Source organism: Myotis brandtii, unplaced genomic scaffold, assembly GCF_000412655.1.
Source record: "Myotis brandtii unplaced genomic scaffold, ASM41265v1 scaffold397, whole genome shotgun sequence".
In the NCBI taxonomy this organism is placed as follows: Eukaryota; Metazoa; Chordata; class Mammalia; order Chiroptera; family Vespertilionidae; genus Myotis; species Myotis brandtii.
The window spans coordinates 3,724,404-3,737,671 of NW_005365229.1; the positions used below are offsets into that span (position 1 = coordinate 3,724,404).

Consider the following 13,268-nt stretch of genomic DNA (forward strand, 5'->3'; position numbering starts at 1 on the left):
TTAGTTATCAGGAGTAATCAAAATAGGTCAGGTAACAAGTTGCTATTTTTAGCTGGTTAAATCAAGTAGGATAAAATTTTAATGTATTTATGTATGCTTGATTGATTGTTGTTTTTAAATGATGTACTCTGTGCTGGTGATTTGAGACCTTGTTGGTGATCATTATATATTCTCAGCCCTATTGAAAAACCATTTGTCTACATTTATTAAGAGCATGAAAACCATTTGAGCCTGTTTTATTCTTAGAAGTCTAAATTGAAAACATAAGGATATTTGTTGGAGTCATTTATAATTAAAAGCAGTCCAAATGTCAAACTGCAGCGGAGCCATTAGGTAAATCCAGATATGTCTCTTGATGGAATATTTTACAGCCATTCATTGTAATTGATAATAATGAGAGACAATATGGATAAATGTAAGCCTTACAAAATACTTTTTAAAATATATTTTATTGATTTTTTACAGGGAGGAAGGGAAAGGGATAAAGAGTTAGAAACATTGATGAGAGCCCTAACCAGTTTGGCTCAGTTGGTAGAGCGTTGGCCTGCGGACTGAAGGGTCCCAGGTTCGATTCCGGTCAAGGGCATGTACCTTGGTTGCGGGCACATCCCCAGTAGGAGGTGTGCAGGAGGCAGCTGATCGATGTTTCTCTCTCAAGTAGGAGGTGTGCAGGAGGCAGCTGATCGATGTTTCTAACTCTCTATCCCTCTCCCTTCCTCTCTGTGAAAAATCAATAAAATACATTTTTTTAAAAAAAAGAAGAAAGAAACATCGATGAGAGAGAGACATCGATTGCTGTCTCCTGCACACTCCCTACTGGGGATGTGCCCGCAACCAAGGTACATGCCCTTGACCGGAATCGAACCTGGGACCCTTGAGTCCGCAGGGCGACGCTCTATCCACTGAGCCAAACCGGTTAGGGCCTTACAAAATATTAAACATTGGATACAAAATAGTAGGTTCAAGTTATTCTAATTACTTTTTAAATGCCTTTGGAAAAGGGTAATGCACTAAATTAGTGTTTTCAGACCCCCAGAAACATCATAGTAAGGGATGGCAGCCTCCCAGCCCTAGCCCTGCTTCCCTAGCACAGTGCTAATAACGCAGGGCACTGCATGGTTTTGCCGTAGCCAAGACAGCCACGCAGGGCTGCAAACAGGCACTGTTTACATCCTGTCTTCAAACAGGAATCCTTCGGCAGACACTTGTTTTGTGCTTACTGTGAAGTAAAACAACATCTAGGCACCAAGTATGTGAAAACACAAGACAGTCCTGAAGAAGCCCCATCCACTTCCCCCAAGAAGTCAGACCACCAGCTCTGGTGTCCGGGGCTCCCATCCTTAGCTTCAGTCTCCTGCCTTGGGAGGCCAGCCAGGAGGACTGGGCACCGTATCTCTGGCCTGGCTGTCGTGTTTGTTGTGCAATGCCTGCAGCTCACGTTAGGATCTGTGACTTTTGCAGTGTGATTTGTTCATCCAGGAGGGGGCCCGCCTAGGAAGAACCCCCGCTGAAGTTGTTTCAACTTGTGACATCACCTTTGCCTGTGTGTCGGATCCAAAGGCGGCCAAGGATGTAAGGATCCCCTCCCTCCCCTCAGCGTCTCAGATTGTGGCCAGGAAAGCTGGCTGGCCTCCTCCCCTTCTCCCCTGCATACGGAGTGAGTGTCTGCATGTGGGGGGTTGAATTTCCCATCTGGGGGCCATCTCCCATTGTGAAGGGTGTTTGCATAAATTGAATACAGACTTCCTTTAATTCAGAACAAAGAATGAAAATGGCTAGGATCCCTGAGGTCTTCTAAAATGGTCTGTGGTATATTCTTATTGAGCTGGAAGCTTTGGGGCTGTGTGTGCTTTTGGTCTGTGTGCCAAGTTCCTATGTTTGACTATCACTGTATTTGTATGTTTTAAAAGTTCAAGTGCAGTAGTCATCTTGTTAAACTGGTGACTAGTCTAATCCAAGTAGATCCAAAGAAGCCCCAAAACTGAAACACTGAGATTCCATCTTTTAAATGGGAAGTTTTTAATAGAAATTTACTATTTTTAAAGATAAATGGGAACATACCAGAAATACTTCTTTCCCTTGCTTATTTACTTGCTTTTCCCTTTTCAGCCTTAATATTTATTAGCTCCTTATCAGGAAATGAACCAAAAAAGCAAATGAATTCTGACTTTGGGTCTAAGGGGTTCCTGGGTATCTGGCTGGGGGCCTGGGCTATTGCTTCTCCCTTGTGTCCCCACAGCTGGTGCTGGGCCCCAGTGGTGTACTGCAAGGGATCCGTCCCGGAAAGTGCTACGTGGACATGTCAACAGTGGATGCTGACACAGTCACCGAGCTGGCCCAGGTAGCAGCCTTGTTCAGGCTGGCCCTCCAGCATCCTTTTGGTTTGATCCCAAGACCTAAGCTGACCATGCCCAAGTGTGGACAACTTGGTTACTCTAGAGCAGCGGTTCTCAATCTGTGGGTCGCGACCCCTTTGGTGGTCGAACGACCCTTTCACAGGGGTCGCCTAAGACCATCCTGCATATCAGATATTTACATTACGATTCATAACAGTAGCAGCATTACAGTTATGAAGTAGCAACGAAAATAATTTTATGGTTGGGTCACAACATGAGGAACTGTATTTAAAGGGCCAGAAGGTTGAGAACCACTGCTCTAGAGCCAAAGCCAGAGAGGAGAGAAGAAGTGAGGCCAATAGCCTTGGGACTAGCCTGTCTTCATTCTCTACCTTCAAAGTCACAGTTAATCTAAGTGGCCATGAGAGATGCTGCCTAGCTGAGATGGGCATCAGATCCCGTAGTTGCCAGCCTTACAGTGAGAAGCAGTCCAGGCTGTCAGCACAGCCTTTTTGGTTTAAGCATCTATCTGCAGAGTATTCCTCCTGCCTGAGCTGCTGGGCCCAAGTGAGGGAGTGGTGACTTCTGGCTCGTGTGTGTTCAAAGAGTGAAGTCCGGGAAGGGCAGTGTTCATAGGCGGTGTAGACAACCAAGCAGTTGGCACGGCCATGTTTGGTTATAATCTCTGGTCTTTATAAGAAATTCAGAGTAAATGGGAACTTATGAGGAGCCTAGCCTCTCTGTTTACTACATGTGAGTCAGCCATCTGTTGGAGGATATCTGCTGACCCTCCCAGCATTAGTCCAGCACCTTTGTACAGATGTTGGCTTTGGGGCTTCCATGTGGAGGGCCAAGTACTTCCACCCAAGGACCCTCTTTGCTCCCTGCCCGAGACCCATGAGAGAGGCAAGGACTCCAGAAGTTGTGACTTTCCTTTCCAGGTGATTGTGTCCAGGGGGGGCCGCTTTCTGGAAGCCCCAGTCTCAGGGAACCAGCAGCTGTCTAATGATGGGATGTTGGTGATCTTAGCAGCCGGAGACAGGGGCTTATATGAGGACTGCAGCAGCTGCTTCCAGGCAATGGGGAAGACCTCCTTCTTTCTAGGTAACATACCTGCCCACCTGTTGGGCCACATTCCCCCTACACTGCACTGATGACAACGTCAATTCCACATGGCCTTTCAGCCTGGGTCCCCTGTGGGAAGGTTTTCTTTGATTTGCACAGTCAGTGCCTAGAAGGAGGAAGAACCAGAGGGTCAGAGCCAGTTCTGTCAGGGGCAGGTGAATGGGGTCTTCCCTGGTTGTAGAGGTGGGTCTGAGCAGGGATGAGGGGGATAGAAAGTCCCTGCCTGTCGGAATCTTGGGAAGTGACCATGATTCTTTGCCCTGGGCAGGTGAGGTTGGCAATGCAGCCAAAATGATGCTGATTGTGAACATGGTCCAGGGGAGCTTCATGGCAACTATCGCTGAGGGGTTGACCCTGGCCCAAGTGACAGGCCAGTCCCAGCAGACATTCTTGGACATTCTCAATCAAGGACAATTGGCCAGCATCTTTCTGGACCAGAAGTGCCAAAGTAAGTTGTCATAGGCCTCTCTTCTTGCTTTTTTTTTTTTTATTATTAGAGCTGAGAAACTGGGTAAGGCCACTGTCACAACAGTCTCTTCAGGGGCTCATTAGGTATGAAAGATGCACCCTCTCCATATCCCCAGGTAGTGAGGGTCCAGAGACACGGCAGATAGGATTTGGGGGTACAGGCTGGAAACTTGTATCTTGGGTGTCTGAGGGGACAAGAAATGCTATGTGTTGAACCCTGGTGGTACTTGCAGGTAGTTTCTTATTTAGGGTCCTACTAATTGTTCTGATAAGTGGCTTTCTCTCCTCAGATATTCTGCAAGGAAACTTTAAACCTGATTTCTACCTGAAATACATTCAGAAGGATCTTCGCTTAGCCATTGCGCTGGGCGATGCCGTCAACCATCCAACTCCTATGGCAGCTGCAGCCAATGAGGTAACTAACTGCAAGATCCAGTGGCACAAGTCCCAACACCCTTCCCTTTGTTTTTCTTGTTACTCCTCCCTTCTACTTACTTTTGCTTTTCTTTGCTGTCTAGTCTAATCTCTCAGGGTGAAATGTTAGGTCATTGATTTTAGACCTGCCTTTTCTAAAAGGTCCATTAAAAACGAGACACTTCCTTCTGAGCCGCGCTTGCTTCTCTTGTGATTCCTTCTTTGACCTGTGGGTTACTTTAAATTTTATCAAATATTTAGGGTTTTCCTAATTGTCTAGTGGTTATTGATTTGTAATGGATCTCCTTTGCAGCCAAAGACTGCCCTATATGATTTTTAGCTCATTAAATTTATTCAGACTTGTTTTGTTTTGTAGCCCAATAGTTGTTGCTGGGTGTGCCATGTGCACTTAATAAGACTGTTCTGCAGTTGCTGGGTGCTGTGTTCCACAAATATCAGTTTGGTCAAGATGGTTGTTAGTGTTTTTCTGATCATCTTTACTGATGTTTCTTTTCCTTCTTTCAGTCACTGAGAGAGAGAGAGTAAAATCTCCCCACTATAATCATGGTATTATCTGTTTCTTTAATTCTGTCCATTTTGCTTAATGCCTTTGAAACTCTTGTTTATTATGTTTTCCTGATGAATTTGCCCTTTCATTATTATTATGAAACTAGAGGCCCGGTGCACAAAATTCATGCACTCGGAGGGTTCCTCAGCCTGGCCTGCACCCTCTTCCAGTCTGGGAGCCCTCGGGGGATGTCCAATTGATGGCTTAGGCCCGCTCCCAACATCCTTAGTGCTGCCATGGAGGCAGGAGATGCTCCCGCCACTGCCGCTGCACTTGCCAGCCATGAGCCTGGCTTTTGGCTGAGTGGCATTCCCACTCCCTCCTGCGTTGAGTGTCTGCCCCCTGGTGGTCAGTGTGCATCATAGTGACCTGTCGTTCTGCCTTTTGGTCTATTATTTGCACATTAGCCTTTTATTATATAGGATGTCTCTCAGTCTTTGTCTTGAAATCTATTGTCTGATTTTAATATCACTACTACAGCCTTCTCATTCTTACTGTTTTCATGATATATCTTTTTCCATCCATTTACTTTCAGTCTGTGCCTTTAAATTGTATCTTTTGTAGACAGTCTATAATTGGGGCTTACATTTTTATCCATTCTGACAATATCTGCCTATTAATTAGAGTGTTTAATCATTAACATTTTTGAATGACATTTATTAAGCACCTACACATGCACTTATTGAAAACAGTTGTTTAGAAGTTCAGCTTTCTTATCTCAACCTGATAGAAACATAATCTTAAAAAACAGCTGGCCCTAGCCGGTTTGGCTCAGTGGATAGAGCATTGGCCTGTGGACTGAAGGGTCCTGGGTTCAATTCCGGTCAAGGGCACATGCCCGATTGCTGGCTCGATCCCCAGTAGGGGGTGTGCAGAAGGTAGGCAATCAATGATTACTTCTCATCATTGATGTTTCTATCTCTCTCTCCCTCTCCCCTCCTATCTGAAATCAATAAAAATATATTTTTTAAAAAACATCTGAAAGGTGGTGGGTTCCATTCCCAGTCATTTATTATAGAAGCTGTAGCTTCAGATGTTATAAGCTGATACACATTTTCATTTAAGTTAAATACTTACAGGTCTCAAGTGGCTTATTCCAGCAAAAAAATAGCATACTGCTCTTTGCAGACCTGCCTTTTCATAGTTTATAGTCTTCTGTCCCTAAATTCTATATCTTCTGTTCTTCCTTGCCTGAATATCTCAAAGTACTTACTTCACTCTTTTTTGTTTGTTTTGTTAATCCTCACCTGAGGATTTTTTTCCATGGATTTTTAGTGAGAGTGGAAGGGAGAGGGAGAGGGAGAGACATCAGTGTGAGAGAGACACATCAGTTAGTTGCCTCCTTACGTGCCTGATGGGCTGGGGATGCAACCGAGATACATATCCTTGACCAGAATCGAACTCACGACCCTTCAGTCTTCAGGCCAGCACTCTATCCACTGAGCCAAACTGGCTAGGGCTATTTCACTCTTTTAAGTTGCAGTACAATTTCATGTTTCTCTTATTTGTTTCACCTGTGGATTGGCAGTAGATTCCGCATGTGTTTATCAATTTTTTATTGATAAGCTCTGTTTGTTTCACCTGTGGATTCTCTCTTGGCAGTAGATTCCGCATGTGTTTATCAATTTTTTATTGATAAGCTTATCTTTAACAAAGGGTTTTGTGTGTGGTTTGTGTTGGCAACACTTCTCTATGAGGTGATTTCTGACTTGCCTTCACCCTCCTTCATTAGCTTGGAAATAAACATATTAGTTAATTTCTCAATGGAGCATGGCACTTTCTGACCATTTGTTTGGATAGTGTGACTTTAAGCTCCCTGCTGATTGGATCTTAAAGTTAAATAGTCCTTTAACATTTAATCTGTCTTGAAGTCTGTTGTGTGGTTAAATTCAAAGCTACCAAACATTTGATTGCTGTTTCTCCCTTCTGGCTTTTGTTTGTTCCTCCTTTCTTGCCTTTTTTTGGGGGAGGGGGGAAGAGAAAGAGAGAGAAACATCAATGTGATAGAGACACATCAATTGGTTGCCTCCCGCATGCACCTCGACCAGGGCTGGGCATCAAACCTGTAACCCAGGTATATACTCTAACCACAAGCCACACTGGCCAGGCCTGCCTTGCCTTCTTTTATGTTATTTGAGTACATTTTTAGAATTTCATATTAGATATCTATTGGCTTTTTAATGAGGCATAATTTTTCTTCTATCTTTGCTCTAGGACTTGCAATATGCACTTACCTTCACAGCCTACTTAGAGTTAATATTTACCAAAAACAGATTGATTTACCACTCTGTCCCTCACCCTTTAAGGCAGGATTTCTCAATGTAGGTACTATTGATATTTTGTTGTAGGAACTGTCCTGTGCATTATAGGATGTTAACAGCATCTCTGTCCTCTACTCACTAGATACTAGCAGCACCCCCATCCATAGAAAATATATCCAGGCATTACCAAAATCCCCAGGCTGAGAACACCTGCTTTAAGTTACAGATGTCCTATGTGTTATATCTGTCTTTCTTTTAATTGTGTTGTTTTTTTTTTCTGTATTTATTTATTTATTTATTTATTTAAATCTTTATTGTTGAGAGTATTACAGATGTACCCCTTTTTTGTTCCCTCCACCCGGTTCCTGCCTCTCCCAGGCCTTCACCACTCTATTGCCTGTGTCCATAGGAAATGCATATATGCATATAAGTTCTTTGGTTAATCTCTTTCTGCACTCCCCACCCCACTTCCCTCTGAGATTTTTCAGTCTGTTCCATGTTCCCATGCCTCTGTTTCTATTTTATTCATCAGTTTATTTTGTTAGATTCCTTGTTCGTTTATTTTGTTTTTTAGATTAAATTGTTGATAGATAATGTATTTATTGGCATTTTATTGTTAACATTTTTTATCCTTTTTTCTTCTTCCTAAAGAAAATCCTTCAACATTTCATGTAATGCTGGTTTGGTGGTGATGAACTCCTTTTGCTTTTTCTTGTCTGTGAAGCTCTTTATTTGACTTTCAATTCTAAATGAGAGCTTTGTTGGGTAGAGTAATCTTAGTTGTAGGTCCTTGCTATTTATTACTTTGACTATTTCTTGCCACTCCCTTCTGGCCTGCATAATTTCTGTTGAGAAATCAACTGACAGTCATATGGGCATTCCCTTGTATGTAACTAACTGCTTTTCTCTTACTGCTTTTAAGATTCTCTCTTTGTCTTTAATGTTTGGCATTTTAATTATGATGTGTCTTGGTGTGGGTCTCTTTGGGTTCCTCTTATTTAGGACTCTGTGCATCCTAGACTTATAAGTCTATTTCTTTCACCAGATAGGGGAAGTTTTCTGTCATTATTTCTTCAAATAGGTTTTCAATATCTTGCTCTCTCTCTCTTCTCCTTCTGCCACCTCCATAATGCAAATGTGGGTACGCTTGAAGTTGTCCCTGAGGCTCCTTACACTATCTTCACATTTTTGGATTCTTTTTTCTTTTTGCTCTTCTGATTGGGTGTTTTTTGCCTCCTCATATTCCAAATCATTGATTTGATTCTTGGAATACTCTACTCTACTGTTGAATCCCTATAAATTATTCTTTATTTCAGTTAGTGTATGCTTAATTTCTGACTGGTCCTTCTTCATGTCTTTGAAATTCTCTCTAAGATCCTTGAAAGTCTCACTAAGTCCCTTGAAGCTCTCAGTAGATCCTTGAGCATCCTTATAATCATTGTTTTGAACTCTATATCTAGTAGTTAGTTTGCTTCCATTTCATTTAGTTCTTTTTCTGGAGATTTCTTCTGTACTTTCATTTGTGACATACTTCTTTGTGTCCACATTTTGGCTGCTTTCCTGTGTTTGTTTCTATATATTAGATAGAGCTGCTCTGTCTCCTGGAATTTGTAGTGGCCTTGTGTAGTAGGTGTCCTGTAAGGCCCAGTGGCTCACCTCCCCAGTCACCTGAGCTGGGCACTCAAGGTGCGCCCAGTGTAGGCTGTGTGCACAGTCTTGTTGTGATTGAGCCTTGATTGTTGTTGGTGTCACTGGGAGAAATTGACCTTCAGGCCAATTGGCTGTAAGGACTAGCTGCAGCTACAATGGAAGAGCTGCTGTGCAAGAGACACCCCTATGGAGCAGGACTTGCTTCAGTGGGGCTTTGGCGCTCACTGAATCTGCTACTCGAGTATGTCACTTGTAGATGTGTAGAGTTGTCATCTGGTATGGTCTGAAGCTGACCACTGGGTACACTGGCTCTGAGGTCTCCTGAAAGGTGCAAAGTCAGCCACTGCCTGGGATGACCTGGGAGGAGATACAGAGTGATCTGGAGATGGTGGCTACTTGTGCTGGACTTGGAAGTGCCTAGGCCACACCAAGCTGTGAAGCAAGGCAGGCTACTGCTAGTACCTAGTTTGGGGCCTCTTATTGATAGGTATAGAGCATTCTGATGCCAGCTGATGCTTATTTGAGAGATTTTACAAAAATCTGAAGCCTGAACCAGGACAGGCCAGTCATACAGAAAAACTGCTACAAACAGCTTGGGTGGGGCTGCAAATTGGATGGGGCAGGGTCTCAGGGAATCAGCACTGTGGAGCGAACAGTGTAAGCCTGGCTGATGGAATCTCCTATTTGGCTGCCAGTCAGCTCTGTGATAGAGGAGGTCTCAGCATAGGAAGAATGACCCCTGCGAGCACCCGTCTGGGAGAAAGCCGCCCCTGAGTACTTGCTCCAATGCCAGTTCCTCCCCATATGTCCCTGTATTCCTCCATGCCGCTGCCCCAGTGCTGGAGCTCAGAGGAAGAAGGTCCTATGTGTTCTATCTGCCTTTGTTTTAAACCCATAAGATAATGTTTAATTAGTCATGTATTTTAAAGAAATTAAGAGAAAAATAATTTTATAATATTTCTAATTACTATTTCCAGTGCTCTCCATTCTTTTCTGAAGAATTGAATTTCTCTCTGGTGTTATTTCCTTTTAGCTGGGAAAACTCGCTTTAGCATTTCCTGTAATGCAGGTCTGCTGGCAGCGAGTGGTTTTCTTTTATCTGAAAAGTCTTTAGCCTTCATTCTGAGTTGACAACTTCACCTGAGCTGTAATGGACAATTATGGTGGCTCCAAATGGATTGATGTTTCTATCTCTCCCTCTCTTCTCTGAAATCAATAAAAATATTTTTTTTAAATAATAAGACAAGTGAAAAAGTAAATTAAAAAAATCCACCCAGCCATGTAAGGGAGGAAGTTTGTGTCCAACTGCATTTCCTCAGCATGACTGTATGCGATACCACTGTTGTTGAACAATGGCTTTTTAATTATTTTCATACTTCTTTATATTCATCTAGTATCACCAAGGCAATTGTTAATTGCCAAGCACCATACTAGGCTCTGGGGACAGGTTGGTGTACATTTTAATAGAAGGAGGAACAAAATAAGTACATACATATTTAAACAAATGAGAATTTCAGATGGTCAGAAATATGAATAAAATAGATCAGAGTAAGGGGATAGAAGTGACATGGGTAAAGTGGTGCAGCCACTGCTTTAGATGAGGTGGTTAGGGAAGGCCTTTGGGAAGGAGCCAGCCTTGCTGAGGGAAGGGCATCCTATGCAGAGGAAAGGGCAAGAATAGTAGCCCAGAGAATAACATGGGAAGTCCTTGGAGGGTCATCATCAGGAAGAGACATGGTTATAATTGCTAACAACACTGAGCCCTCCCTCTGTGCCTGCACTCTGAACATTATACATCCCTCACTCCATTTAATCCTCCCCGTAACCTTATTACCTCCATGATATCAGAAAGCGGTGGCTGTGGCACTTTATCCAAGGTCAGGCCAGTCATCAAAGGAGCCAGGATCACACCCAGACAGCCTGGACTCCAGAACATACCTACATAACCACATCTAGAACCACCTCCAGGAAGCAGATCCATGTCTTTAAGTCAGCTATATGGTCAGAGACTGAGCTCATCTCATTTTTTTCCAGGTGTACAAAAGAGCCAAGGCACTGGACCAGTCTGACAACGACATGTCTGCCGTGTACCGGGCCTACATACACTAAGCCCCCACTCCCTCCCTCCCTCTGACCCCCTCTTCCTCACATGGGGTTGGGGTCCTGGGACTTCACTCTGGACCAGTCCACCTGTCTCCATCTCCTTTTATACAGACTTTGAGACTTGCCATCAGCACAGCACTACTCCTCCCCTGAAAGTCCTGGGAACCAGGGAGGTGTCAGCAGGATTGGCCTGTAGCAAAGCTCTTGAGCTGGGCACTGGCCCCTGAACCAGGTGGCTGTGTGTTCACACATACACACACACACACATACACACATATACACCCACACTGGCTCTTACTCCAGGATAGAAGCTGCCCGGAAACTGCTGCCTGGCTTTTTTCCCCTTCTTCCACGCTTGTCTTATCTCATACCCCTTCCAGTCGAGGAACTAGAATCAGCAATGAGAATTGGAAGCCTTCCTGCTTCCCTCAGAGCGAAGAGGCTGTGGTCACATTCACGTTCCCGACTGGATCCCTTGCAGAGAGAGGCTCTGGGCCAAGATGAACTAGTACAGACTAAACGGAGGATCCTGTGGACCCTCCCAACCTCAGGTGACCAGCTGATGGGGATTGTCATGTTTAAGCTGCCAACGTGCAACCAACTCTCCAGAAATGCCTTTGTGAACTGAAAAGAGATTGGCAAAGTCAAGTGAAGACAAGGCTCTGGCTTTCCAGGGAGAGCAGCAGTCAGCCTGTAGGTTGAGTCTCATGGAAGCCTATCTCCTCACTGCTCTTCAGCACCCATCCTAGAAGTCACCATCACTACGGAGTCCTGGGCTAGGATCAGACTTCTTGCTTTGGTGTAGGGGGCTCTCACTCCTCAACACGCTGTTTTAGTATTTAGATTTGCATTCCAGCCCTTGGGAAGGGGATCCTGAGGGCCACCAGTGAAGAGTGAGGGGGGGTGGGCTTTCTGTTTCCTTTATGCCACAGACTTCATATGGCCCTGAAGAGCCAATCTGACCCAGGTGCCCTCACAGTGGTCCCACTTTCTCCAGCCTGCCCCTGTACAAGTCCTCTGCATGCCCACCTCTCTCCATTCTCCTCCCTCTCCCCTTTTCCTCCCATGGAAGCAGAATTTCTTCCTCTCTCTGTCCCTTTGGCCCCGACCCAGCCTGACAAACGATGACCATTTCTTAGGCTCAGCTCTTGAACAGAATGAGTGTCTTCACTTCAGCCAGCAACTTGGTACTTCGGTACTTCCAGGGTCCTGAGGTCTGTCGGGAGGGAAAAGGAGAACTGGGCTTGACTGAACCTGAACTAACTGACCCTCAGAGGTGGATCCAAGACATCCTTGAGGACCTAGTATATCTCCTTGGATAGGGGACCAGAGGGTGTTGGAATGTGGCAAAAGAACAAGGAGAAGTCATCTGAAGGTTGTCATTGTCTCCCTCTGCATGGGTTGGATTTTCAAAGTCACACTTTGCAGAAGGTCAGCATTTATAGTGAATATATAATTATATATAAAAAATGAGGTGGCCACACTGGTGTGGGTCCCTTCCCCTCACAACCTTGGCTCTTTTCCACTGATCAGAACCCAAGTTATGGGATCTCAGAAGACAGGAGAGGGCAGGGAAGATGCCTGTGGGTTTTGACACAGTTGATTTCACTGGGATTTTGAATTATTTTCTCTCTGAACACAAAGCCTGTTATAGTCCTAGCTGGACACTGGGGGGTGGGGGGCGGTTTGGGAGTAGGGGAAGATGCTGTAATGAAACTGTTAGTCAATGTTGTCTTAATATTGTTGACAATTCTGTAAAGTTCCTTTTTATGAATATTTCTGTTTAAGCTATTTCACCTTTGTTTTGAAATCCTTCCCTTTTAAGGAAAAAATGTGACACTTGTGGAAAAGCTTGTAAGAAAGCCCCTCCTCCGTCCCCCTCCTTTTTTTCTTTAAATGACAAATCTGGTAATTAAGGTTGTGAATTTTTATTTTTGCTTTGTTTTTCATGAACATGTTTTTCAGAATAGGATTGTGTGATAATGTTTAAATGGCAAAAACAAATGATTTTGTGCAATTAACAAAAGGCTACTGCAAGCAGAATAAAACGTTTCTTGGTAACCCAACTGGGACTGATTACCTCGCCTGCGCCTAAACACTGTACCGCCCAGCCGTGGTGGGAGGAGGGCGGAGGCTAAGCCCCGGGCTTTTTCCTTAACCTGGACCCATGAACTAGGGTGGAAGGCCAGGCCCAGCTGGAGCCGGCTGCCCCGTCGGCCAATCGCCAGGCGCGGCGAGAGCCAGCCATTCCGCCGGCCAATAAAGCGCAAGTGGGTAAGGGCACCCTATCAGAGCCCGGGAGAGGCGGGACGAGAGCGCTCCAGCCGAAGAGCTGGCTTGGAT

The 13,268-nt window shown here is 44.5% G+C and overlaps 2 protein-coding genes across 2 annotated transcripts in view; both read left to right on the forward strand.

Annotated features, from left to right (window-relative positions):
* GLYR1 (glyoxylate reductase 1 homolog (Arabidopsis)) overlaps positions 1-12,991 on the forward strand; it is a 46,487-nt gene extending 33,496 nt beyond the window's left edge. The window contains exons 12-17 of the mRNA XM_014545084.1: positions 1,480-1,572; positions 2,240-2,341; positions 3,278-3,440; positions 3,730-3,909; positions 4,220-4,344; positions 10,857-12,991. Of these exons, the coding sequence (XP_014400570.1) occupies positions 1,480-1,572; positions 2,240-2,341; positions 3,278-3,440; positions 3,730-3,909; positions 4,220-4,344; positions 10,857-10,931 (738 nt within the window). The 3' untranslated portion in view covers positions 10,932-12,991. The remainder of the gene's footprint in view (positions 1-1,479; positions 1,573-2,239; positions 2,342-3,277; positions 3,441-3,729; positions 3,910-4,219; positions 4,345-10,856) is intronic.
* The window catches only part of ROGDI (rogdi homolog), a 7,340-nt gene continuing 6,154 nt past the window's right edge, over positions 12,083-13,268 (forward strand). The window contains exons 1-2 of the mRNA XM_005873006.2: positions 12,083-12,120; positions 13,102-13,195. Of these exons, the coding sequence (XP_005873068.1) occupies positions 12,083-12,120; positions 13,102-13,195 (132 nt within the window). The remainder of the gene's footprint in view (positions 12,121-13,101; positions 13,196-13,268) is intronic.